The sequence below is a fragment of the Delphinapterus leucas genome, chromosome 19, assembly GCF_059928025.1.
Source record: "Delphinapterus leucas isolate spDelLeu-1000000601 "Yukka" chromosome 19, BTC_Dleu_Yukka2, whole genome shotgun sequence".
NCBI lineage: Eukaryota > Metazoa > Chordata > Mammalia > Artiodactyla > Monodontidae > Delphinapterus > Delphinapterus leucas.
Genome location: NC_143147.1, coordinates 49,552,638 through 49,579,653, shown reverse-complemented (window position 1 = coordinate 49,579,653; position 27,016 = coordinate 49,552,638). Strand labels below are relative to the sequence as shown.

At 54.9% G+C, this 27,016-nt stretch overlaps 2 protein-coding genes across 11 annotated transcripts; one reads left to right on the top strand and one right to left on the bottom strand.

Moving 5' to 3' along the window:
• Positions 1-2,318: 2,318 nt before the first annotated feature.
• On the bottom strand, positions 2,319-26,930 carry ERBB2 (erb-b2 receptor tyrosine kinase 2). 10 transcript variants are annotated; one of them, XR_016389002.1, is made up of 29 exons: positions 24,076-25,786; positions 23,496-23,536; positions 20,442-20,593; positions 19,316-19,529; positions 18,439-18,573; positions 18,086-18,154; positions 17,786-17,901; positions 17,519-17,660; positions 16,528-16,647; positions 16,136-16,262; positions 13,985-14,058; positions 13,805-13,895; positions 13,380-13,579; positions 12,896-13,028; positions 12,719-12,809; positions 11,868-12,028; positions 10,313-10,360; positions 8,837-8,975; positions 8,632-8,754; positions 8,264-8,362; positions 7,796-7,981; positions 7,506-7,661; positions 7,314-7,389; positions 6,868-7,014; positions 6,395-6,492; positions 6,008-6,196; positions 5,470-5,722; positions 4,495-5,328; positions 2,319-2,992 (listed from the first exon to the last, which is right to left on the bottom strand). XR_016389002.1 is itself a non-coding variant. In XM_089901199.1 (28 exons), exons 3-28 carry the CDS (start codon positions 20,574-20,576, stop codon positions 4,973-4,975), a joined length of 3,678 nt encoding a protein of 1,225 aa, XP_089757325.1. In that variant the 5' UTR covers positions 20,577-20,593; positions 23,496-23,536; positions 26,623-26,724; the 3' UTR covers positions 4,314-4,972. The 10 variants fall into 10 exon arrangements, 9 of the variants coding, with proteins under 9 accessions (XP_089757325.1, XP_089757320.1, XP_089757319.1 ...); XM_089901199.1 differs by lacking the exons at positions 2,319-2,992; positions 24,076-25,786 and adding an exon at positions 26,623-26,724 and having other exon boundaries at positions 4,314-5,328; XM_089901194.1 differs by lacking the exon at positions 2,319-2,992 and having other exon boundaries at positions 4,314-5,328; positions 8,674-8,754; positions 24,076-25,787.
• Positions 2,504-3,815, top strand: MIEN1 (migration and invasion enhancer 1). The gene is made up of 4 exons (XM_022557855.2): positions 2,504-2,637; positions 2,741-2,838; positions 3,202-3,278; positions 3,366-3,815. Exons 1-4 carry the CDS (start codon positions 2,549-2,551, stop codon positions 3,447-3,449), a joined length of 348 nt encoding a protein of 115 aa, XP_022413563.1. The 5' UTR covers positions 2,504-2,548; the 3' UTR covers positions 3,450-3,815.
• Positions 26,931-27,016: the final 86 nt, after the last annotated feature.

Here is a 27,016-nt window from a genome sequence, read left to right as displayed (position 1 = left end):
ACAATTCAATGGGGAAAAGGATAGTCTTTTTGATAAATGGTTCTGGGACAACTGAATATCCACATGCCAAAAGATGTGTTTAGATCCTTCCTTTATACGATGTACAAATATTAACTCAAAATAGGCCATAGACCTAAATGTAAGAGCTAAAACTATAAAACTTCTAGAAGAAATTATGCAGGAAAATCTTCCTACCTTGTGTTAGGCAGAGATCTCAGATGCAACAGCAAAAGCACAAATGACAAAAGAAAAAATTTATAAATTATACTTTACCAAAATTTTTAAACTGTGCACTTCAAAAGACATCATTAAGAAAATTTAAAAAAAAAGAAAAAAAAACAAACCTGTGGAAGACTGGAGGAAAATAATTGCAAGTCGTATGTTTGATTAGGGACTTTGTATCCAGAATAGCGTTGACCCCTGAACAATACAGGGGTTAGGGGCAGCAACAACCCCTGAGCAGTTGAAAATCTGAGTATAACTTTACAACCAGCCCTCCCTATCCAGTTTCCATCTACAGATTCAATCAACCTTGGATCATGTAGTACTGTATTACGTACTTTTAAAAATCCACATATAGGGCTTCCCTGGTGGCAGAGTGGTTGAGAGTCTGCCTGCCGATGCAGGGGACACGGGTTCGTGCCCCGGTCCGGGAAGATCCCACATGCCATGGCTGGGCCCGTGAGCCATGGTCGCCGAGCCTGCGCGTCCAGAGCCTGTGCTCTGCAACGGGAGAAGCCACAACAGTGAGAGGCCCGCGTACCGCAAAAAAAAAAAAAAAAAAAAAGATTTGAATAAGTGTTTTTCCAAATAAGATATATGAGTGGCTCATAAGCACATGAAAAGGTGCTCAAGATCATTAGTTATTAGAGCGATGCAAATTAAAACCACCTCACTCCCATCAGGATGGCTATAATGAAAGAGACAGACAACAAGTCTTGACAAGGATATGAGGAAACAAATTGTCATATATTGCTGGTAGGAATGTAAAATGGTGCAGCCACTTTGAAAAACAGTTTGACCATTGCTTAAGATAAACATAAACTTTCCATACAACCTAGCAAGTCTACTCGTAGGAATCTACCCAAGTAAAAACACATGCACATACAAAGACACTTACATGAACATTCATAGCAGCATTACTCAAAACAGCCCCAAACTGGAAACTCAAAATGTCCATCAACTGGTATTGAACAGATAAATAAAACAGTACATCCATACATTGGGATATTACTCAGCAACTGAAAGGAACAGACTACTGGTACATGCTACAGCATGGATGAACCTCAAAAACTTTAAACGGAGTGGAAGAAGTCAGAAGCAAAAGACTGCATATTAGTTCATGTATAAGAATATCCAGAAGAGGCAAGTTTATAGACAGAAATCAGATCAGTGGTGGCTTAGGGCTGGAGCCGGGCGCTGGATTGACTGCAAGTACACAGGTGGGACTTTTTCATGTTGGTGGAAATGTGCGGTGATGGCTGCATAACTCTATAAGTCATCGAATTGTTTAAAAATGAATGTGAGGATATTATGGTGAGACTCCAAGGAGAGTAGAGGCAGGGAGACAGCCTCCATTTCTAGAGTTACAAGATGGGAATAAAGAAGCCAGCTCTGTAGCGGGGCTAGGATGAGACGGGGAGGTGCAGGAACTGGATGCATGCGATGGCAGCACAGAGCCTGCGAAATCGAAGCATCAAAGCCTAAGGTTCCAGAAGGCGGAAGGCTGGTGGCGACTGCCCAGACTGTGCCTGCAGTTTAGAGCTTAGGAGAAGTACCTGAGTGTGTAACTGTGGAGTGGTTTAAAATACCATCAGTGGGACTTCCCTGGTGGTGCAGTGGTTAAAAATCCGCCGGCCAATGCAGGGGACACAGGTTCGAGCCCTGGTCTGGGAAGATCCCACCAGCCGAGAAGCAGCTAAGCCCGTGCGCCACAACTACGAGCCTGCGCTCTAGAGTCCTTGGGCCACAACTATTGAGCCCACGTGCCACAACTACTGAAGCCCACGCGCCTACAGCCTGTGCTCCGCAACAAGAGAAGCCACTGCAATGAGAAGCCCACTTACTGCAACAAAGAGTAGCCCCCGCTCGCTGCAACTAGAGAAAGCCAGCGGGCAGCAACGAAGACCCAACGCTGCCAAAATAATTAATTAAAAATAAAATAAAATAAAATGCCATCAACTAGTGAGAAATGGCAACTACTCCATACCATCAGCCAACCCCAGGCCCTGGGTCCGCTTGCCCCACTTTCTCTTCCTTTTGTAAACTGGAAAGCGCTTTGCAGTCTAAGACACGTCATTAGATTAAATAAGACCGTGAAGTCCAGCGGACACTAGGTGCGGGTCAAGTCGGGCGCTGAGAACGCAGGCCAGGAAAGTTGGTCTGGTCCCGTCCTCGCAGCCTAGCTCTCCAGCTGGTGACAGTGTCAAAACAAAGCAGCAGCAGCCGCCTGAAGGGGGCGCCCGGATGTAACGCGCGGCCCCGCCCCGTCACGTGCCTGCGGCGTCGCGTCACACCCGGAAGCAGCTGCTGTGGGGAGCCGGCAGTAATGAGCGGGGAGACAGGGCCGGCGTCCGCAGCGCCCCCTCCCGGGGAGGTCGAACCGGGCAGTGGGGTCCGCATCGTGGTTGAGTACTGGTGAGGGGCTCCGGCCAGTGGGGGAATCCGGGCCGGAGGAGGGTGGGTCCACCGGAGGTACCGTCCCCGAAACCCAAGCGGACCTCAGGTATCTTCTCCCTAGTGAACCCTGCGGCTTCGAGGCGACCTACCTGGAGCTGGCGAGTGCCGTGAAGGAGCAGTATCCTGGCATCGAGATCGAGTCGCGCCTGGGGGGCACAGGTGAGGCCGCAGAACACCTGCTGAGTCAGTGTTCTAAACCCCAGCTCTACCACTTTCTAGCTCTGGCACTGGCTGTTTTATATAGCGCCCAGCAGTGTCTGGCACATAGTAAAATGTCCGTGTAACTTGAGTGGGGGGGGGTTACAGATGAAGCCTGTTGGGAAAAATGGGTGAGGCTGAAGTGTAGGGTTGGAGGGGAGGGAACCCTCTATTGAGTTAGGAAGCCAAGTTCAAAGGAAGCGGATGGGGCCCGTGAAGGACATGAAGGAGGAGCCTGTGTTAAGTCTAAGGAGTGTGGAGGGCCTCCCCTGACTTTTGCCTGTTCTCAGCATACAGTTCATTCATCCGTTTATTTAATACCAGGGGCCTTTGAGATCGAAATCAATGGACAGCTGGTGTTCTCCAAGCTGGAGAATGGAGGCTTTCCTTATGAGAAAGATGTGAGTACTTGCCATGCTGGGAAGACCCCTGGTTCACCCTGACCCTACAATGAACGCATCGTCCCATTCCACATCTCTGCCTTCTAGCTCATTGAGGCCATCCGAAGAGCCAGTAACGGAGAACCCCTAGAAAAGATCACCAATAGCCGCCCTCCCTGCACCATCCTGTGACTACACGTGATTCTGGGTTCCTGTTCTCTTCTGGGATCCAAGCCTTGGTCACCCCTTTGGTTCTGCTGAGGGCTCCCTACTGCCTCTTTCACCTCACTTAGCTCCCCATAGCTAAGAGACCCTGGCCTCCGCTTTGCCCCTTTGGGTACCAGGAGGGTTCTGCGGTCTTAGGGGTGAAAGAGAAGACCCTCTCCGTGGACATTTCTACAGCCACCTTATACCCCTTTCCCAGGATCAGTGCCCACAAAAACCTGCTCCCCTCTCTAGCTTAGCCATACCTGTCAGATGCTACCATAGTTCTAATTTATTTTCCACTGACCCCAGGCAATGTCAGCTGTTGGCAATAAAGTGGCACTGCAAACACCAGTGCCCACTAGTGTGTGTTTTTATGTCCAGTTTGGGACTGTGGGAAGGGAGGAGAGGGAGACAGAGGCCAGCCCAACCTTTATACCACCAACGTGATCGTGCTGTCTGGGTGGGTTTTTTCTGGATAGCTACTTCTAATTCAACGATTTCCTTGCCAAGGCAAGGAAAATGAGTCACACAGTAGGCACGGCCTCTTCTTTCCTCCATCCTTCCCCGACTACCCCTACCTACAGGGAGGAAATCACCCCATTCTGGTGGGTGGCCTTAGGAGTTTCTCTTTTTCTAAACAAGAATGATCTGGTCATCAAAGGGCTCTCAGGTCAGAATCCCAACCAGTTTCCCCCCAACCCAGGAGCCAGGAAACTGGCAGTAGGCTCCTCATTCAAGCTTTCTGAAGATTCCTAGCCAGTCCCTCCAGGCAAGATGAACTGAATGTAGGTTAAGAGGTGAGCAGTAAAGGGATGGCTCAGAGCCACCCCAGACATAGGCTTGTGTCCAGCTGTTTTCCAAAATATATTTGCAAATGGAGAAAGTGGGTATGGAGAAGGGACATTCCTCCCACAACCCCAGGGACTGCCCCCCCCAACCCCGCTTCCACAATACCCACTCTCCACCGAGTCCTTATTTCATCTTTAAAAAAATAATAAAACAACCAAAAAAACATAAGTAAACACAAAACCAGAAAAGCACTCTGTACAGGGACCGGATCTGGGCGCTGCCTTCCCCTTCTGTCCCCTTCTTCTTAGGGGCAGAGCTAGGTCTCAGGGAGTCTCTGCTCTGGTTCCTAGACACCCTCTTGGGGCCTCTTCCCTTCCTAGGCTCAGCTTCCCTGTCCTTCAGTGTCAGGTTCTGGAAGAAGTCAGGCTGGGCTGCTCCCGCAGGTAAGGAGACTGGCTGTGGCATCCAGTGGACCCTGGTGGCTGGGCCAGGGCTCCAGCATCAGTCAGGACTCCCCAGTGCCGCCCCCTCTTCCAGCCAGGCTGGGCGGCTCTCAGCCACCTACGAGTTGGAAGAGGAAGGAAGATTGCTGGCATGGCAGGCCGCCCTGGATGTGATCCAAGGGCCCTCTCCCTGCCTCGTCCCGACGCGGGCCGTAAGTCAGGCCTTCCACACTCCCTGAGGGGCCAGCAGGGCCTCAGCGGCCTGGGCCTTTTGGCTCATACTGGCATGTCCAGACCCAGGTACTCAGGGTTCTCTGCCGTAGGGGTCCCTTCAAAGGTGCTGGGTGGAGATCCCCGCTCTGATGGGTCCTGGTCCCAGTAATAGAGGTTGTCAAAGGCTGGGCTGAAGGCCGGAGAAGAGTGGGACTGAGGGGCAGCCCTGCCCCGGGGTGCCAAGTACTCGGGGTTCTCCACGGCAGCCCCAAAGGCAAAAATGTCTTTGACAACCCCATTCTTCCCAGGGGAGAGAGTCTTGGGCCTTTCCAGAGTGGAACCGGCAGGTCGAGGAGGAGGCCGAGGACCCTCTAGGGGTGAGGGGGGCTGTGGCCGAACCTCTGGCTGGTTCACGTATTCTGAAAGGACAAGAGAACGAGGCTTGTTAGGGGGAGGAGCCCGTGTGTTCTGGGTGCTGCCCCTGCCCCCATAGTGGGCCCTGGGCTGAGCACCCCCAATCCCCACCTCCCAACCTCTCAGCTCGGGCCTGGACTCCATACCGGGCTGGGGGCTGCAGGTCAGGGGGGCAACGTAGCCATCGGTCTCGGGAGGAAGCGGTACTGTGGGGTCCTCGCTGTACCGCTGTAGAGGGCTGGAGTCATGTTGGGGGAGGTTCTGCAGCCCCTTGGCTGCCCCCATTCCCAAGTCGCCGTCAAACACATCAGAGCCAGCCCCTTCGGAAGGTGCCAGTGGAGACCTGGGGGGCTCCTCCTCCGAGGGCTCCAGACCCAGCGTCAGCTCACCACCGCCACTCTGAGGACGAGAGAGAAGGTCATGATGGGGGTCATTCATGATGGAGACTCCACGGGAGGTGACAGGGTCACAAGAGATAAAAGGAAGTTGCCTTCGGGGTTTGACACAGTCACTGTGGCAAGAGTGGGGTCACAGTTGGAAAGCAGTAGGAATCCTTCTTGGGGATATTGGGGTCTCCTCCATGAGAGGTGATGGTTGGGGGACATTGGAGAAAGGGACTCTAGTCCACTGGGGTCGGGGGAAGTAACCAGACACACCCACCACACTGTGACAGGGGGCACTGACCCTGGTGGATGTGCTGCGGTGCCTGCGGTGGGCTGTGCCCCCAGAGCCCGGGGCAGGGTCTGGGCAGAAGAAGCCTTGCTGGGGTACCAGGTACTCCTCAGCATCCACCAGGTCCCCCATGTCATCATCCTCCAGCAGTGAGCGGTAGAAGGTGCTGTCCAAGGGGCTGGTAGGGCCCAAGTCTTCATTCTGGGGAGGCGGGAGACAGAGCGTGGCAGCCCCTCCCCAGCCCAGCCTCCCGAGGGAGGCTCAGGGAGTACCAGAGGTCTGACGAGTCAGGCAAGGGCTGGGCTTGGAAGCCTGGGACCCAGGAATCGTCTCCCTTTCCTCCCTCTAAGGGAGAGTGATCTTAGCCATAGGCAGGGATGGCGTGGAAAGGCCCAGTACCTGGATGACCACAAAGCGCTGGGGGTCCCTGGCCATGCGGGAGAATTCGGCCACCAACTCCCGGAACCTTGGCCGACATTCAGAGTCAATCATCCAACCTGGGGGTGGGCAGGAGTCCAGCATCTCAGTTCTGGCTGCAGCCTGTGTGCAGAGCCCCTCACCCCCACCCCCGGCCTAGACAACCCCAGTTACTAGAGTCCAAAGCCCTCAGGTGGTAGAGAAGAGGTACCAGACTCGGATCCTGAGGGAGAACCTTTGAGAATCTCTACTAGTTTCCCCTTTTTATTTTGCATTAAGTTTCTTTCTAGCTGGTCCTTGATAGCTCCTCTGGACTGGTACTGTAAAGGGAAGTGAGACCCTTTTGAGGCTGCATTAAACATATCCTGCTCTTGGCCCCCTCCCATGCCCCTTGTAGGCCCCTCCACCCAGGCCCTCCCACTCCTCCAAGCAGCCGACCCAGCTCAACCACGCACATTTGACCATGATCATGTAGACATCAATGGTGCAGATGGGGGGCTGGGGCAGCCGTTCCCCCTTCTCCAGGAGGTCAGGGATCTCCCGGGCTGGGATCCCATCGTAAGGTTTGGCCCCAAAAGTCATCAGCTCCCACACAGTCACACCTGGGGCAGAGACGGGGTCAAGAGGTGGGGGGACCAGAGGGAGCTTTAGTGTACTGAGCCCCAGAGGCTCTATCCAAGAGCCTGGCACCATGGGGGAAGGAGGGGAGGGATGCAGTGTCAAGGGCAGGAGATACCCAGTCTTTCCGCAGTCCCTGGCAGACTGAGGCACTGGCAGCCCCTTCCTTCCTTCATGCTAAAGTGTCCATTAATTCGCTCCATCCCAGCTCTCATCCTTCCACCCGCATCCCCCCCAGGGCCACGGCTCTGTGTCCACCCTTCCAACCCACCCCATCACACACCATAGCTCCACACATCACTCTGGTGGGTGAACCGCCGGCGGAGAATGGACTCCAACGCCATCCACTTGATGGGCACCTGGGAGAGCAGAGAAGGAAGTGCTCCAACCAGGTGTGGTGGGGAGGTGGCCGTTCTGAGTTCTCCCAGGGGCCAGACCCCACTCCCCCTTGCTTCACTCTGCTCCCTCCTCTGACCTTGCCCCCATCCGCATGGTACTCTGTCTCATCAATGTCCAGCAGCCGAGCCAGCCCAAAGTCTGTAATCTTGACATGGTTGGGACTCTTGACCAGCACATTCCGGGCAGCCAGGTCCCTGTGCACGAGCCGCACATCCTCCAAGTAGCTCATCCCCTGGGGTCAGAGGCATCTGTGTGGACCTCGCTCTGCCAGAACTCTCCCAGGAAACCTCCTCATCCTAGCTCTGAGTGGAGACAGAGGCTTGCTCCCAAGGGCACCCGCAGAGCCCCGGCCCCCAAAGTGCATACCTTGGCAATCTGCACACACCAGTTCAGCAGGTCCTGGGAGCCCAGGCGCCCGCGGTGCTCCCGGACGTGGTCTAGGAGGCAGCCATAGGGCATAAGCTGTGTCACCAGCTGCACCGTGGATGTCAGGCAGATGCCCAGAAGGCGGGACACATATGGGGACCCTACACCGGCCATCACATATGCTTCCTGGGAGCAAGGGTACACACTGAGAGGGTATGGGAAACCACTAGCCCCCAAACCACCACACACCCCTCCCGAGGGCTGAGCCGTGACTGGGGACCCTCACTCAATCCAACCCCATTCGTCACAAACCAGAACCATGGCCCACAGACTCAGGAGGTTAAGAGTAGAGATCTGGGGGATCACAAAGTGTCTCCTAAAACCCCAGTGAAAACAGAGCCCACAGCCCACACCTGCAGCCAGGGGGTCCCCACTGTGCTCCCAGCTGGAGAGGGTGTAAGGGCTTACGTCCAAGATTTCTTTGTTGGCTTTGGGGGATGTGTTTTCCCTCAACACTTTGATGGCCACTGGGATTTTCACATTTTCCCCATCGGGGATCCAGATGCCCTGGGCAGAGAGAGGAGGATGTGAGCAGGAAGAGGGTGGGCCAGATCCAACCTGCAGTCGTCCAAGGGGTCACTACTTGTGCTCCCAATCCTTCCCCACCCTTGGGCCAACCCCATTATTTAGCAACAAACTCGCCATTTCAGCCCACTCCCTATCCCCTTATACGTAACCGCCCCCAGCCCCTGGCTGTCTCCCAGACAGAACCCTCGTCCCCGCCCTGACCGCATCCTCTGGGACCGCCCACCCAGGACTTTGGCCCCACCCCTGACCTTGTAGACGGTACCAAAAGCTCCGGATCCAAGCACCTTCACCTTCCTCAGCTCTGTCTCTTTCAGGATCCGCATCTGAGCCTGATTTGGCATGGCTCCGCTCGGTGTCAGGGGCTCCACCAGCTGAGGTGAAGGGGTGGTGCGTCAGTGCCGCGGGCCGGGCTGCAGACCCCAAGCCACGCGAGAGGCCCTCTAACCGCCTCACCTCTGTCTCCTGCAGCAGCCTCCGCATCGTGTACTTCCGGATCTTCTGCCGCCGCCGCTTGACGAGGATGCCGAAGACCAGCCCCACGACGACGACCAGCAGAATGCCCACCACAGCGGCAATGATGGACGTCACAGGGCTGGGGGCAGGAGCCAGGGTCAGGGATTGGGGACCAGTCTGGGGCAGGAGGGATGGAGGGGTCCCATGGAGGGGCATGAAGGTCACTGGCGTTTGGAAAGGGAAGTTGGAAGGGTGACGTGCAGGCTCCCGTCCTGTTTCACCTACTCAGAAACCTCCCTCTGCTCCTTACTGCCTCCAGGATGAAGTCCAGACTCCTTGCTGGGCATTCAAAACCCTCTCCACCCACATCTCCAAATTCTCTATGCTCTTGCCCAGGATTCTCAAACTTCCTGACAAAAAATCACCAGGGAGCTTGTCAATATGCAAGAGTCTGGAGCCCTACCCTCCAGAGATTCTGATTGTGGTATGAGGTGGGGAATGTGCACCCAGTGATTCTGATATTCTAGCCAAATTTTCCACCCATAGGTCATGATTTCCACACCTCCCAGCCTTTGTTAATTCTACCTGGACCATCATTTCTGCATGAGGTCATCTTTCAAGACTCAGCTCATCCTGGGATAGAAGGATCTACTGGGTGCTGACCCTACATCATTGTCATCCTTGCCCCCTTCCCTTGCTTAGCCAAGGGCTGGCACATCACAGATCTCTAATGAACGCTTGTGTCATGGACAAGTGCTTACCTAGGACATACTCCAATCTGTTTTTCTCCCCAAAGCCCTTCCCGAAACACCCCACTGCCTAGAAATCAAGTCCAGTGATGGCAGTGATGGACATCACAGGGCTTGTGGCCTCATAGTGAGGGAGAGCCTATGCCCTCCAAGATTCTGCCCTAACCTGATTCGGACTTCACCCCTTACTCCCTCCTCTGAGCTTACTCAGTGGCCCACCACAGCAGAACCTTCAGCAAACACATCCTAGATTGTCCTGACCCCTCTCACCATGCTGCCTGGTTGCTTTCCTCCTAATGCAAGTGACATACCTGCCCCTCTTTCAAGACCTGGCTCCCATGCCACCTCCTCCTTGAAGCCTCCCACTGACCCCAGGTAAGAATTCATTGTCCCATCCTCAGTGCTGCAGTTGCGCTCTCTTCTCAACATGCCTTGAGTCCCAGGGAGTTGCAGGCTGCCTGTGTCCCTTAGGAGACCCCTACCTACTCGAGGGTGGGGAGGTGCTGGGTGTCTTCGCCATCTTTTCCTGTTCCCTGCCCCCCAAGCATCCCGAGCAGGTCCTCCGTCCACTGGTTGAAGCTAATTGAAAGGAGGGTCCTTAGTGGAAGAGTGGGCTGGGGAGGGACATGTGTCATGTCAGGAGACCCCCTCCCTACAGCAGTGACCACTCAGGGGCCGGAGGGGGACTGAGGGGCAACATGGGATGTGTCCTGGGGACCAGGCTGACCTGGCTCTCTGCTCAGTGGGGCAGCCCTTGTCATCCAGGTCCACACAGCTGCAGAAGAGAGAGTCCTGTCAACAAGGCTGGGAACCACCTCTTGCACTCACTCAGCCTCACAATATCCCCAGAGGTGGGTGTAGCTGGGTTATGATCCCTAATTGACAAAGGCAGAAACTGGGCTCAAGGTTACCAGGGCTCTTTCTACCACCCCACAGGGGAGGCCTTCTCCAATCTGCAAACCTGCATCCCCTGCACCTCCCTGTCTTGGGTAGGAAGTGGGGGGCACCCAGAGGAGCATCAAGTCCAAAAGCTTGGCTATCCCCTCTGTAGAGGATGCCAGGGTAGTAGTTGGGCACAACCTGCACCGAGGACAGTTTGACAATACTGTGACCCAGCAGTTCCACCTCTCAGGATAGACCCTAAAAATGCCAACACCTGTACACTAGGGGGCATGTACAAAATGCTCACTTGTACATGGAGCTCAAGTGCAATAAACTGCACGCCCCCCCACCAAAAAAAGGAGACAAGTTCAATGAATATCCCTCGAACAGGGACATGGTTAAATAATACTACATCCATATAGCAGATTGAGTAGTTAAAAAAAAAAAAAAAAAAAAGGAGGTAGGTTCATGTGCACTCACAAGAAAGAACCTCCAAGATACATAAAGTGCCGGGACGGAGGGGAAGCAAAGTGCAGAACTATATGTAGAGTACTATCCTGTTTACATTAAAAAATGCACACACACAAAAACCAAAACTGATTATATGTGAGTCAGATGAAATTGCTGAGAAATAGATGAGCTAGATGAAACTGCTGTTTCTTGATCATTTTTGACTTCCCAAAACAGCAATCTTCAACCTAACATAAATGTAAAATGCATTTATGTAAATGTGTAGAGCACACCAGAGTGATCTGGTGGTTCTCCCCAGGGAGGGGAGGGTGGGGGACTGGGTGGGTGGGGGAGTGGATGAAAGGGCACTTCTGCTTTACAGTGTTTATACTTTGATACTGCTGAAAATGTGTATCACAAGAATGTATGCATGTATTCCATGTGTAATTAACAACTAAGTGAAAAACATAAAAAGAACAGGGCAGATCACTGTGTTAGGACATGGAAAAACATTGCAAGCAAAATTGCAATGCTGAGTGAGAAAAAGCAATTTCCAAACAATATGTATGGTCTATGATCCCATTTTGGTAAAAAGAAGGATATACTAGAATGTGCACAGATAAAAACTGGAGAATAATAATAATAATATATAAACATATACTTTATGTTATAATAATAATACGTATGCTAGTGTGTGCATAGATTAAAAAACTGGAGGAAAAACATTGCAAGTTATTAACAGTGGATAGAATTGCTAATACTATTCACTTTCATGCTTTAATTAAAAAATTTTTAACCACGTGTTACTTTTGTGGTCAGAAAAAAAAGATATGAAAAATTAAGGGTCTTGGGGTAAGCAAAGGCAGAGTTGTCCCACTTTTAGAATAAGAGCCCCAGAGAGGGTCCTGGAACGAAGCCTTTCTTTCCGTGGAAAAGGCCCTCAGACTCACGAGTGGGTGCAGTTGATGGGGCATGGCTGGCACATGCCCTCCTCATCTGGGAACTTCCAGATGGGCATGAAGGAGAGGTCAGGCTTCACACCACTGGGGCAGCGAGCCACGCAGAAGGGAGGATCCTTGTAGTGGGTGCAAGCCACACACTGGTCAGCCTCCTGGGAGGGGAGGAAGGGTTTGTGGGGGGCTGGCACCGACACCCCCAGGGCAGCAGGATCAGGCCCTTGGGTCCCCTCTGTGCTTCCCTCAGTCACTCAGCAGCACTGTCCACCTTGCTCCTGGGACAGCCCCATACCTGCTGTGTCTGCTGCCCCTGTTCTGCACCCAGCTCCCCACCTTCAAAGCTTGATCCCCAGGCCTGGTGGGGTGGGGGGAGTGTATTACCTAAGGTATAACAGCAAGTAATAATAGTAGCTAACTTGTGAAGCCTTTTTCCTGTGCTCGGGCACTGTGCCAAACCCTATTTTGAGTTAATTCTCACTGCATCCCAATGGGGTAGGTACTAGTATAACGTTCATTTTACGAATGAGCCAGTGCAAGTGGGGCCTGGATTTGAATCCAGGTCACCTGATGTCTAAGCCCCCAGGTCTAACCACCTTAGCACAGCCACGGCCAAGGGCACAGGCTTCCCTGGGCCCTTTGCATGGTCTGAAGGGCCTCAGCGTCCGCAACTCTTGCTGTCCCCAGCATCCCAGCCACCTTCCACCCTCCTACCACCCTCCTACTGTTCAGGTCTGGGCTTGGAGTCCTCCCCAGGGGTATTTTACTGGACTTGGCCAGGTCCCTGGCAGCACCCCCAACCCTGCCCTGCTTCCCTCCACCCAGCTCTGAGCGCACCAGCACCTCACCGAGCCAAAGCAGGTCACTGAGCCATTCTGGGGCTGACACTCGGGGTGGCACGGAAGACAGTACCTGTCCTTCACGTACTCCCGGGGGAGCCTGAGGAGAGGACGGCCAGTGAAGGGGTCTGGAAGGAGCCCCTGTGCACCCCCCAGCCCGGCCGCCCCCTCCTCTGCCCCGCATACCCCTGCAGTACTCGGCATTCTTCCACGCACTGCTGGCCCCGAAGGAACTGGCTGCAGTTGACGCACTGGGTGGGCCCTGGACCCCAGCAGTGCCCGTGGGCACACAGCGGGTAGCAGGCCAGGCCCTCGCCCACTGCAGTGAGGAGGAAGGGGTCAGAGGGGACTCTCAAGGGAGACTCCAGGGAGCTGGGGGAAGAGTCTGTGGGCATGGCTCTGAGCTGGAGAGGTGGGGATAGGTGCCACGCAAAGCAGGGAGAGAAAGAGTTCTGAGGTTCCAGGAACAGAGAGGAAAGGGAAGGGAGGGATGCCAAGACAGTGTGGCAGGACCCTGCTAGAAGCCATGCCAAGAGGCCAGGCCAACCAGAGCTATGTCAAGGATGGTGCACCAGGGACGGGCAGTGCACACGCACAAGTAAGTCCCAGACTGCTGCTGCCAGAGGCCCGTGGGCACGCCTGAGCAGCAGTGCTGGGCTCCCTGTCTTACCGCACTCGACCTCTGGCCGGTTGGCACTGTGGAGCAGGGCCTGGTGGGGGTTCCGGAAGAGCTGGTCCCAGGGCACCGTGTGTACAAAGCAGAGGCGGGCGTTGCGGTGGATGAGGGCCAGCCCACTGCCCAGTTCCCGCAGCGAGCGCAGCCCCAGCCAGCGGATGCCCAGCCCTTGCAGGGTCAGCGAGTAGGCACCACTGTGGGAGGGGGAGTGCTCAAATGCAGGGGGGCAACGCACCACTGACCCTCCCCCCTCAGCAAGGGCTGCGCTCGCCTTCCTCCTGTCCCCATCACACGCTGCAAACTTCCATGGGAATGCTGCTGCTGGAAGAACCCCCATTCCCCCCCTACACGCTCAGAGCTTCTCCCGGGCCTCCCGGGGCAGCTCCTCCTCCGTCAGGCCTCCCTCCCCTGGTGCTCACTCATGCAGAACTCGTCCCCGGATTACTCGCAGATTCTGGAAGACGTGGAGGTCCGGCAGGCTGTCTGGCCACGCTGAGATGTACAGGTAACCTGCAGACACAGGGTGAGGCTAGGGGTGCGGGGACAGGACGAAGACCTCCCAGCCCCATCGAAGCAGGATTCAGAGAGACAGAGCTCACCTGTGATCTCCTCCAGAGACTCAAATACTCTGAGCTGCTCAGGCTGTAGGGGGGCAGTGTTGGAGGCTCGGTCCCTAGAAGGAGGATTAGGAGAGGGCCAAGAAGGGGGTGGGTAAGACCCCCCTCCACGAGCTGGCCCTGCCATCCTCCCCAGCCTCCCCTCCACTTAAACCCGTTGCCCATCGAGCCCGGCTGCTCCCATCCTGAACTTCAAAGCCCAGGCCCTGGCTTGGCAAATATCAAAACAATATTTATATCCTTTGATCTAGAAATTCTACTTCTAGGAATGTGGCCTAGAGAGACACTGGCCCCTGTTCCCAAAGGCATGTGCAAAGGAGAACTGTTTGTTCGAGGGAAAATAAAAAAACTAAGGAAATTTAAAAAATTTTTTTTAATTTAAAAAATTTTAAAAATTTTAAAAATTAAAAATTTTTTTAAATTAAAATTTTTTAATTTAAAAAAATTTTAATTAAATTAATTGATTCATTAATATTTTATTAATTAAATTTTAAAAATTTTAATTAAATACCTAAACATCAGTAAATGGGAGCTATTAAATATAATCCTGATCTATCCAGACTACACACGGAAAACTAACATTCAGGAGCGTGTAGTGTCTGCTGGGCACGGTTACAGCTTTACAAATATTAACTCATTTAAATTTTATAACACCTTATGAGGGCGGGACTATTTTTGCCCCCATTTAACGGATGAGGAAACTGAGACCCAGCAAGAAGGTCACATGATTAGTAAGTGGTAGAAGCCAGGTCTCAAACCCAGGCAGCCCGGGCTCTTAGCTGCTATTCTTTGCTGCCACCTCTTCCACAGCTGTGGAAAGAACAAGGCAGCTGGACATGAACTAACTGTCATAACCGGCTCTCCAAAGCCAGGGGCAGACAATATTCACAACAGGCTCCCATTTTAAATCAACCTTTCCCCCCAAATTACTAACACTACGTTTCTCTGTGCGTGTGTATCCGTATACGTATGAATGGTCTAGAAGAACACACACAAACTGTTAAGAGTGGTCTCCTCTAGAAAGGGGAGTAAAGGTGGAGAAAGTGTTGAAGGGAATGTTCTCCTTTTTTAATACATATTTTTATTGAAGTATAATTCACATACAATAAATTGCAGATTTTTAGTGTGGAGTTTAATGAGTTTCGTCAAATGCATTCACTCACCTATCCACCAGCCCAACTGGTATACAGAACATTTCCATCACCCCAGAAATTTCCTTTGTGTCCCTTTCCAGGCCCTCACCCTGGCGCAATCACTGTTCTGATTTCTCTCACCACACAGTGGTTTTGCCTATTCTAGAGCAGAGGGAATCATACAGTGTGGACTGTCTCTTGTCTGACTTATTTTGCTTAACATAATGTTTTTGAGACACATTCATGTTGTTTCACGCATCAGTAGGCCATTTCTTTTACTGCTGAGAATTTCACTGTATGGATATACCACCTTTTACAGTTGACCCTTGAACAACGCCTGGGTTACGGCACCAACCCCCCACAAGTCGAAAATCCAAGTATAACTTTACAGTCAGCCCTCTGCATCCATGGTTCCAGATTCAAGCAACCCCGGACTGTGTAGTACTGCCGTACGGATTTATTGAAAAAAAGTTCACATTTAAGTGGACCCACGCAGTTCAAACCCGTGATGTCCAAGGGTCAGCTTTATTGATTCCTTCAGCTATTGATATACATTTGCATTATTTCCAGTTTGGGGCCATTATGAATAAAGCTACTATGAACTCAAAGAGAATTTTACTTTATCTGGATGGTGTGACCTCCATACAAGTGCATGTTCATAGATAACATGTCATTTATGAGAAAAATCCCAGGAATTCCCTGGCAGTCCAGGGGTTAGGACTCCTCGCTTTCATTGTCAAGGGCCTGGGTTCAATCCCTGGTTGGTGAACTAAGATCCAGCAAGTCGCGCGGCGCGGCCAAAGACAAGCAAACAAAAAGAAAAACTCCCCCCTCCAAAGTCCCTGCTGGTCTTCCACCTGCTTCCTTTGCATCCCTGGCCTCCCACCTCTGTCTCCCGCCATCCCCGAGAAATGCTTCCACTTCTGGGGCCTCAGGATTCAGTGACTGCCCTGATGCTGCCTCAGGCCATGTGCCCACCCTTAACTCTGAGTATCCTTACCCCTCAAAGCTCTCCGGCAGAAACGCCAGGCTCCCAAAGATCTTCTTGCAGCCAGCAAACTCCTGGATGTTGGCACTGGTGACCGCCCTCACCTCCCGCAGGTGTTCCATGCCCAGACCATAGCACACTGTGGGGAGGGGGGCAGGGGGGCACCTCAGCCTCCACATGGAGCACCAGGAATTCAACCTCCTGGGTCCTGTCCACAGTCCCCTCCTGGGGCCCCATGCCCCCTCCTCACATTGGCAGAGACATGGGGGAGCTTGTGGGAGTGCTCAGGGGAGGGCCAGGGGCAGAGTCAGTGGGAGAACAGGACTGGGTCCCAGGAGGGTCTGAGGGAGGGTGGCACAGCGGGCTAGGCCAGGCTGGGTGTGCAGGGGGCGGCCACTGGGTACCTCGGGCACAGGGCTTGCTGCATTTCTCACACCGCTGGGTTCCATCCTCAGCTGTCACCTCTTGGTTGTTCAGGGGACAAACCAGGGTGCAGGATCCCACGTCCGTGGACAGGTAGTTGTCTGAGGAGATCAAGATCGTCTGTCCACGTGCCCTGGCCTTTCAGCACCGCCCCCCACCACCATAAGCTGTGTGACCATGCCCAGGGAGTACAATAAGAATGATATCAACCGATACCGAAATGCCCTTACACCATATCTGAGCCCTGGACACTCGTCCACTCCTCACGACAACCCTGTGCGGTAGGCACCGTTAGATTCCCATTTTGCCAAAAGGGAAACGAAAGCACAGAGTTTTCTGTTTAAATTCCTTAAGGTCCCTGTGCTAGTAAGTGGAGGAGCCAGGATGTGAACCCAAATGATCTAGCTCTACACTCCGTACTCTCACCCACCATGGGGAGGGTACAGCCAGGACCCGAGAGCCCACTGCTGTCTCCTGTGACAGGAGGAAAGAGGTCGCCAGGTCTGAGGCCAGTCCCTAAATGCCCATCAGTAAATAGGGGAGCTAGTAAATAAAACTCTGATCTATCTAAAAATCAACATTTAGGGGTGCTTAGTATTGGCTGGGCACAGTTATAAGAGCCTTGCAAATATTAACTCATTCAAACTTTATAACCACCTGGTGAGGATGGGACTATTTTGGCCCCCACTTAACAGATAAGGAAACCGAGACACAGCAAGAAGGTCACGTGACTAATAAGGGGCAGAGCCAGATCTCAGACCCAGGCAGTCTGGCTTCTGTGCGTGGGCTCTTAGCTGCTATTCTGTACTGCCACCTGCTCCACTGCTGTTGAAAGAACGAGGCAGCTCAGTACGAACTGCCGTGACCAGCTCTCCGAAGCCAGGGGCGGACAGTGCTCACAACATGCTTGCATTTACATAAACCAAAGTCCCCAGCAAAACTACTAAAAGTACGTCTCTCCCCGGCACTCACAAGGACAGGTGGTCACGCAGCTGGCGCCGAAGGTATAACGGCCCTCGGGGTTGGGCATGGACTCGAAGGTGTCCGTGTTGTAGGTGACCAGAGCTGGGCAGTGCAGCTCACAGATGCCACTGTGGTTGAAGTGGAGGCAGGCCTGGGGGACAGGCAGCTGGTGGGCACTGGGCTGTTTTGCCCTGGTGTGCCAGAGGGTTAAGGGCAGCACCAGGCGGGACGCCCCTCCCCTTGCACCCCGAGGGCTGGGGCGCCGGGGGCACGTACCAGACAGTCAGAGTGCTTGGGGCCCGTGCAGCCAGCAGCACACTGCTCGTGGCAGCAGTCGGTGGGCTGCGGGCCCTTACAGCGGGCACAGCCGCTGGCACAGACGGTTCGCGTCACTGTTGGGCAAAGGGCAGGATGAGGGCTGGGCGGCAGCCTAGGCACCGGGCCCCTTCACCAGCATCACCTTCTGGGGAGACTTCCTGCCTCAAGGAAGATGCCGAGGCCCGGCACCCACCCGCCATGTCACCTTTATTCCCACCCAGCCCCTGCCCCCAGATTCTGGGCCTCCCTATAACTCACAGCTCTGACAGTCCTTGGAACTTTCTCCCCAGCAGTGGGGAGCTTTACAAGCTGGAGAACAGGGTGGGCCTGGGGAGAGACACAGAACTGCAGTGAGAGAGACAGAGACCAGGAGACAGAACGCACAGTGAGCGAGAGACGCAGGCAGGAGGAGAGGACTCCAAAACCGGAGGCACGATCTGGAAGCAGAGGGAGACAGGGCAGAGAACCGCAGAGATGAAGAGACACAGAGAAAGAGGAAATGGGTGGTGTTAGTGCAGCGGGAGCGGGGGCGTGGAGTAAGCCAGGAGTTTGGGGTCGGTGCGCTGCGTGAGAAAGAGAGGCGGCTGCAGGCGGCGAGGGGCGTGGCTTACAGGCCCGTGAGCGGTTGGTGTCTATCAGCATGAGGGCCAGCTGGTTGTTCCTGTGGAAGATGTCCTTCCACACAATCGTGTCCTGGTGGCAGAGCTGGGGGTTCCGCTGGATCGAGACCCCTCCCTTCAGGATCTCTGTGGGGCGGGCAATAATCAGGTCACCTTCTGACCTCCCTCGGGGCCTGCCTGCCTTCTGAAAGGGGGGTGGGGCTCTTAAACACGCCCCAGGCTCCTCAGGGAGCCGAGGAGACTCCTTCAGCATCTTTTAGCCCTACCAACACCACCCCACACGTGAACAAACGGAGATCCGGGGCGGAGTGAGCTGTCCGTGTCACCGTCTCCTCTCCTCCACCTCTACTCTGTGCACATTGCCTAGCAGTTAAAAGAGAATGTGAAATCCAGCCTCACCACCACTAACTCGCTGTGTAACCTCAAGCAAGTCACTCATCCTCTGTAAACCTCAGTTTTCTCATCTGTAAAACGAGAATAACACTGATGCTTCCCTTGCAAGATTAAAGCACGACTGAAATGGGGTTATGCAGGTAAAGCACCAGGCACTCAGAGTCTGGGACACTGTCAGCTCCAAGGCTGCCACGTACAGTTACATAGGTTGTTCACTGTACGTGTGCATTCAGCCAAGAGGCGGGCAAAAACCCAGCCTGCGTCCTATCAAGCTATGTGGGCTGGCACAAGCTGTGACTTCCTGGGAAGAAGGGAAATCTTTTTCGAATCCTCACAAGGGCGCCTCCCCTAGCTCCACTTGCATCCATCCGGAAGGGACCCCAGTTCTTATTCACACGAAGCATCCCCGTGGCTGACAGGGGCCCTGGTCAGTTCTCAATAACCAGCAGAGAGTTTCAAGGATAAGGATGACCACCTGTGAGGCTTCGCAGCTGCAGCTCCTGCAGCCCTCCCGGAGCAGCGCGTGCAGCAGGGGTGGCACTTTCCAGAAGGCCTCCGTTGTCCAGCACGGCCAGGGCATAGTTGTCCTCAAACAGCTGGGTGCCTCGCACGATCCGCAGCCTCTGCAGGGGGACCTGACTCACTTGGTTGTGAGCGATGAGCACGTAGCCCTGCACCTCCTGGATCTCCTGGGAGGGAACAGGGTAGGGTAGGGCTAAGGCAGGTCCAGGCCCTGGACCACTACCACCCACCCCTCCCCCCAAGGCCTCCTCAAGGTTACCCTGTGCTCGGGGATCTTGGGCAAGGCCCCCAGCCACTGACCAGTCCTGCTCCCTCAGGCATAAAATGGAGATCAAGGCCACTCCCCACATCCCCGAACCAGATTCTAGTACGATCAAGAAAGAAAATGGCGGGGGGACACTCTAATCTGTAAGCAAGCGCCCCACCCTCTCTGCATCTCAGTTTCTTCATCTGTAAAGGAAAGGCCTGGACGAGGTGATGTTTGTGATCTGACAGACTAAGCATCGCACCTGAGGCCCCGCTCCAGGGCACCATGGACACAACGCAGAGGCTGGTTTCCATTCTCTCTCCTGCTCCTGACCCTTTCACATACATTTTCCATGTGATTTCAAAATGGGCCCCCCAGGGAGTTCAAGCATGTCTGTTGCTCCCAATATACAGATAGGGAAACTGAGATCCAGTGAAGCCAAGGGCCTAGACCACATTCACATGGCTTGTCAGTGGCAGAACTGGACCAGGAACCGGCCAGCCCTTGCATTACTCCGGGTAGGAGGGGGACAGTGGCTGGGGCAGTTGGACAATGGAAGGTGATCATGCTGGCAAGAGAGCAAAAAATTTAGCAGAGGAACGGGTGCATTCCACCCAGAGATGTCCACGGCCAGCCACGTTGTAGAGAAGGAGTCAACTGGTCTTGCAGTAGGATGGATGGGGGTTAGACAACAGAAAGGACTTCCCAGTTGAGGAGCCACAACAAAAGAGGAAATATAGGGTGGGGAACACTCTTCTACAACCCATCTGCAAGCAGAGGGCTCAGCCCAGCAGGAAACAGGGCCTGGCTGGGTTTTGCCCATGGGCCTCACCTGCAGGAAGGAGAGGCTAGCATTAGCGGGCAGGTAGGTGAGCTCCAGGTTACCCTGCACCACCTGACAGCCCTGGTAGAGGTGGCGGAGCATGTCCAGGTGGGTGTTGGGACTGGCCGGCAGCCGCAGCTTCATGTCTGTGCCAGTGCACACTGTCAGGAGAGAGAAGATGGGTCAGAGGGCGCTGCCCAGTGAGCTTTGCCAACCTGGCCACCTCTGCCAACCTACTCGCCAGAGTCATGCCACCGCAGACAGCGAGAAAGCACAACGGAAGGATCCCTCCTCCCGTGTCCCTTGTACCCACAGAACGTGCAACAGCAAAAGAAAGTTTGCAAATTTGGGAAGAGGAGGGACATCAGGGGAGAAGCTCCCCTGACTCGGCCCATCCTGAGCATCCAGAGGGTGTCTCGCTGTGCCAGCCTTAGGGAGCTTGCCTGTTCGATCCGGAGTGTTGGCTGGCAAAGAAAGCCTCCCTTTGTCCCAAAGGCACAACTCAGGGCCAACGGGTAAAAATCCCCCAAGAGAGGCAATGATGAATCATGAATCCTCTGGATACCCCTTGACCCTCTCCCGAACAAACAACGCCACCCACGTGCCAACCTCCTGGCAAGGGATATCCACCCCCGCAATGCCACCCAGAAAGTGGGGAAGGAGGGTCAGCTGGAGTCATAGCTGGGGCATGGGGACCACCAGGGTCCTGGTCACTGCAGGGACTTCTGGAATTCCCCCAGGCAGAGAAAAGGAACATCAGATGGGCATCCGGACCCGAGCTGCACATGCTGAGCCAGAGTGCCGCCTACTCCAAAGGCTCCTACGCTGGTACCTCACCCTTGCCACCTCCTCAGGGCAAGACTCCAGAACCAGCTGGCAGAATCTATGCCACGAAACTCCTGCCACAAGGGCATTACGTCAGCCCTGTGTACCTGCCTGGTGCCAACCGCCAGCCAAGGGGCGTCAAGATGAACTGCCGCCCAGTCCACCTGGACCCCAGCCCAGTGTCCCTGAGACCAGAAGTACTCACTAAGCCCAGGGATACTAGAAGGGGTAAACTACCCCGGGTAAGGGGGCGCTCTGGGCAACGGCCGGCACCATGCTTGCCAGCAGTGGGGGAGATTAAAGTGCCCAGTTAAACCCGTTTTTCTGCTCTGGTGAGAAGATGAATCACCTGGCACATCTTGCCCAGGAGGGTGTGCCAGGGGGAGGTGGGTGGGGTGCACCCCCAGATCCACAGGTGCCTCAGCTGCCCAGTTCCTGTTGGTCCCCACGCCACCTCCCACGGACCACGTGCAGATTCAGGGGGACAGCACAGTGGCTGACTTTGAGGTCTGATCCCCTGCTCTCCCAGCAGCTTGGAGCCTAAGGTCAAATCCTGGGGGGTAACAAGAGATACCCCCTGCCTCCAGAAATCGGGGGAAAGGCTGGTGGGACAAGCCCCCAGGGTTCTGGCCTGGGCCAATGGCCACTAGCTGGCAGCCTCCCAGGAGCACCTAGAGTGGTCTCTGTTCCCACCCCTCTGGCCAGATAGGGAAGGAAGCAAAGAGGGAGGAATGGGAGGACCCAGAAATAGAACTCAAGGGTCCCTCCCCCCAGACTCCCAAGAGAAACAGGAGCCGGGGATGGCAGGCCAGGCCCAAAATAACGCCCGCGGCCAGGACCTCCCCCAGCCTCAGCAGCTTCAGCTGCTTTGCAGGCACAGCTGTCTCCAGGCCCAGACCCCAAGGCCCTGGCCCAAGCCGGGGGCAGGGGCCCGTCTCCACGCCCTGTGCCCTCTGCCGCCTCGAAGGGACACCAGCTGCAGTAGCCAGGCAATAGGAAAACAACAAGGGAACGCTGGGCAGGCACTCCGGGTGGAGCCTCATCCTCCAGAGGCTGCGACTACAACCTCGGTCTTGCAAAGAAGGAAACTGAGGTTGCCAGGGGTTATTCTCCCAAGATCAGAAAGCCTGTGAGCAATAGAGGGGGGATTTGAACTCGAGTCTGCGCCGACTTCAAATCCCACATTCCTTCCACTAGACCTAACTGCACACACACCCCTCCCCACACCCTGTTCAGAGGTAAATACACACCAGCTCTGTTGATGCCACTGATTATATTATAGGCTTCGGGCAGGGCCGAGTGGCTGAGCTGGGTGGGTGGACCAGAAGGAGCAGCAGCCCCGCCCCACGAGTTTGTTTGTGTCTGTTTTTGAGTCTGATTCAGACTAAATGTTTGCAACAGGTGGTAAAGTTGGGACCCTGAGACCTACTCCCAGGGAGCTGGAGGCTTGGGGGCTAATACCCTCCAACCTGACACCTCCTCTACCTCCACACCTCCCTCCCCCTCCCATCTCCTCACTCATCTCCCCCTCCCCAGTCCTCGCCATGGTCCCCATATCCACTCTGCCCCTCACTGATTTTCTGGGGCGGGGGTAGGAGGTCCTGTTCCACACAGGGGAGCGCTTTGTCTCTGGAGCACCTGTCCCTCGGGAGCCTCGCCCTCCAGATCTCTGGGGCAGTCAGTGTGACCGGAGCCAGGGCCACAGTGAGCCCTGGATAAGTGTTTGCGGGATGAATGAATGAATGAATGAATAAATGAACTCCAATCAAGAGTCTCCAAACCAAAAGGGACCAGTTGAGGTCACCATGTCCAGCCCTCTCTTCAGAGGCTGGTCACGGCCGCCATGTCCCTCTAGCTGGGTGTTAGTGGTCAGGTCCCAGCTCTGGGGGGCTCTCAAGTGGGTTCTTTCTTCCCCACCAGGCTTCAGCCCCAGCTGCCTCTCTCGCTCACCAGCACGAAAGCCAACACTTCCTTTGGTTTCCATGAACACTACCTGCATCCCCAAAGCTCACCTCCCCCAGACCCGTGGGGCCAGAGCCCATTCCAGTGACACCAGGACTCACCCACCACACACGCCTGGGGCCGGGGCTCGGGTCATTAGGCCACAACCCTAGCTGGGCCACTCACGGTGTGACCTTGATCAAGTCCCTGGATCTCAAGGGCAGAGGTCAAATCAGATTCACCTCTACGTCCAGCAGTGCCGGTGACTTAGCAGGCACTCAATGAATATTTACTGACCTGACCTTGACTGTGAGTGGGGGATGATGACAACTCTTACTCTGCAGAGAAATTACATGAGAGTTAAATGAGGTAATGAATCAAGAAACAGTCTGTAAACGTGACAAGGCTTTGTAAACAGAGCTGGGGCAACACAACATTGGCTATAATAATTCTCCCACTCCTTAAGACAGCACGCACCCCTCACCCTGTCTCGGCTCTCTTCCCAGGGGTGGGGAGGAAAGGTGGCCTATTAAGAGATAGGGGTGTCACCCCAGAGGGGTTTCCCACAGGGCAGGGAGGGGGATCTCTTTCCAGGTCACCCCAGCACCCAGGGCCAGGCACAACCAGCCTGGCCCTACACCAGCTCCCCAGCCCCAGCCCGACACTGGTCCCTCCCTCACCCGTAGCCCTGTAGGTCCCACTGGCCTCTGGCCTGGTCCAGCCCTCAGTCCCCTGCCATGCCAGGAGGGCCCAAGAGGAAGGCAGACACGGGCTGGTACAGGGAAGGAGAGGACTCCAAAGCCAAGAGGGAACCTGGTGGGGGGCGAGGAGCAGCTCACCCTCATTTTCTAAAGCCTAGATAAGGGAGGTCATTCACCTAAATAACAAAATAGCACCTCTACCGGAGTCTGGCCACCTGACTGCCCCTGAGGCTTTGCTTAACCGATTCCTGTCGAAGGGAATAAGACTTTGATCAACTCTTAATGCCTCCTCGTCAGAGTCTAAAAATGCCCTGGACATTACTGGGTCGCTGGGAAGCCTTGGCTAAGTCACTTCGTTTCTTTGAACTTCAGTTTCCTCATCCATGCACCTACTTCACAGGATTGTCGCAGAGATGAAATGAAACTGTAATGGATGAGAACCAGGCAAATAGGAAGCACGCTGTACTTTTCTAAAAGTTAAGGCAAGAGAAGATCATAGAGCAGGAGTCCGGGTAATTCCAAACCCAGAGAAAATTAACAGTGCTCTGTGTTTGACTTTGTAATACAATGTATTTTCTCTTTCGGCATTTGATCCTATCTTTCAATTATTTTTTTTCTTAAATATTAAAATGAGGTTACTTTCCCTGAGTATAGCAAAAAGAAGGAGGCTGTTGGGAGAATCATTCAGGAATTAAACTATGAGCTCTGCAAGATGTGTTTGCTGCACTTTACAAAACCTTGACCTCTAAGAAAAGAAAATCCCAACCCTCTGGGCCTTCCCCATCTCCCTTTCCCCCACATGCCTGCACCAGCCCTCAGCCCTGGCATATACCGGGCGTGCTAGAGGCAGCTGAGTTGGGCTCTGCCGTTTTAGCCATTCCCCTGCACAACACACCCAACACCTCTCTCTGCACCCAGCACTGCAGGCCGAGGGGTGAGGAAGACCTGAGAAGCTCCCTGTCGATGGCGGGAGAACCGACCCCTCAGATCCCAGCACTGCAACAACCCGGCCACCCTCCCCCTGCTCGACTCCCAGGCCCAGGTGAGGAGGGCTGCGGCTCAGCCTGACAGCCCAGCCTCGCCTGCCTCACCTCACGCTTCTCAGAAGGTCAGGGGTGAAGACACCTGCCTGGGAAACAGGGAGGGGAAGGGGAGGCTCCTGGGAAAGAGGAGCCTCCTTCCTCAGAGAGAAGGCTGCGCGGGGGCACCTCCCGCTATTCACAGCAGCTCTTGAGGGAGTTCCTTGAGAGGGCAGAGTTCAGCAGGGAGACTGCCGTTTGGTCACACAAAGCCCAGACACACAAACACACAGACCACACAACTCAAGAACACCCTAGTATAGACATCCCTCAGATAACACAGCAGAGCTCTGACAGAGGGGGCCCTCGGGCAACACACAGACAGCCCGACACCCACCCCTTCTCCAGACTCCCTGATCCGTGAAGACCACCCACTACTCCTAGAACATTCTCATTCTGTCTTCTCCACAACCGGGCGATGTAGGGAGCAGCAGCGTCCCCCCAGTGTTCAGGGTAGATGAATATAGTGATTTTGAAGCTGTGGTTGGGGGTTGCACTGCCTGGGGTCCAATCTGGGACCCACCAATTACTTGCTGCTTACTTCACCTCTTGAAGCCCGGGTCTTCAAGCCTGGAAAATGGGCACGCTAGTTAGGACTTCTCTTACAGGGTTGTTCTGAGGATGAAAGCAGGGAACCCAGACAAAACACGCACAGCACCTGGTACACAGTGTATTTCTAGTACGCGTTAGCTTTCACCGTTATTGCACCCAGACGGACAGATGGGGCAAGACACACACTGCACCCCACCCCAGCACCCTTCCCCATACACAGCACAAAGGAAAAGGCAGGACAACCCGGCCCTCGGCATACCCGCATCTGGCCCCGTTCCTTACCCTCCCCCTCCCTCCAAGTGCCCAGGAATCCCTCAGAACCCTCCCACTTTATGCCCCAGACCAGGAAGCCCACCGCCACCCTCCGTGACCCACGCTCTCCAAGTCACAAAGCACAGAGTCCCTAAGTCGGCCCTAACGAGACTTGTTCAAAACAAACGTCTCCCCCTTCCCCCACGCCAGTCTCCGGCGTGAGGCAACTCTGCAGTCAGACTGGCCACCCTCTGCTCCCCGGCTCTGGCTGGACAGGTTGCTTTCCCCACCTCCCCCCTCCACACCCCGATCGTGCCAGAAGCTGGAGTAACTCAACCCAGTCGGCCGAAAGGGGGCGGGGAGGGGGCCGGGCAGAAGGGACCCCCAGGAATCCAGCCCAGTCCAGTCTGGAGGCGGAGGCTGCCAACTGGAAAGGCTTTGAGAGAGGCGCTTGAGGGGGCTCAAGAAAGGGGAAACACACACACACACACACACACACACACACACACACATACACCCTGCAATACACCCTTTGAGGGAAACTTTCTGAACAATTGCAGAGACCTCTTTTGACAAGTTCCGGAGCCGTCGCGGGGTCTGCAAAGCACAAGTCCCTCGAATGGGACGTCTAGAGCCGCTCCGGTGTAATCGCCCCCCTGCCCCACCTCCTCTGGTCCCTCCGAGCCCGAGGGCTGGCGGCTCTGAGCCCCCGGACTGTCCGAAACTTCGGGTCGGGAAGCTCCGATGGCCCCTCTGTTCCCGTCTGACCAGGGATTTAGACGGGGGTCCCAGGCTGCACGGGCCCGTCGCCGCTCCCTGCCCTCCCCACCCCAGACCCACCTTGGGTGCCCGCGTCTCCGGGGGGCAGGAGGGCGAGGAGGAGCCCCCAGCGGCACCAGGCCGCCAGCTCCATGGTGCTCACTGCGGCTCCGTCCCCATGGCTCCGGCTAGACCAGGCGGCGAGGGCGCCGGGCGGGCGAGGGGAGGGGGCCGGGCGCTCGCGCCGGAAAGAGCACCCAGTGCAGGGGCGGCCGGCGGCCTCGGGGGGTCTTCTCGGCTCTGTGGGCACGATGGAAGAGGAATCTCAGCTCCACAACTTCATTCCTGTACTTCCTCAAGGCAGCCCTCCTCCTCCACCCCCTCCTCCTCCCGTGATTGGGAGCCAGCGCACTCGCAGCTCGTCCCCCCCCCGCACCCCCTCCAACCGCATTCCAGCAAGTCCCTGGGAGTGGCA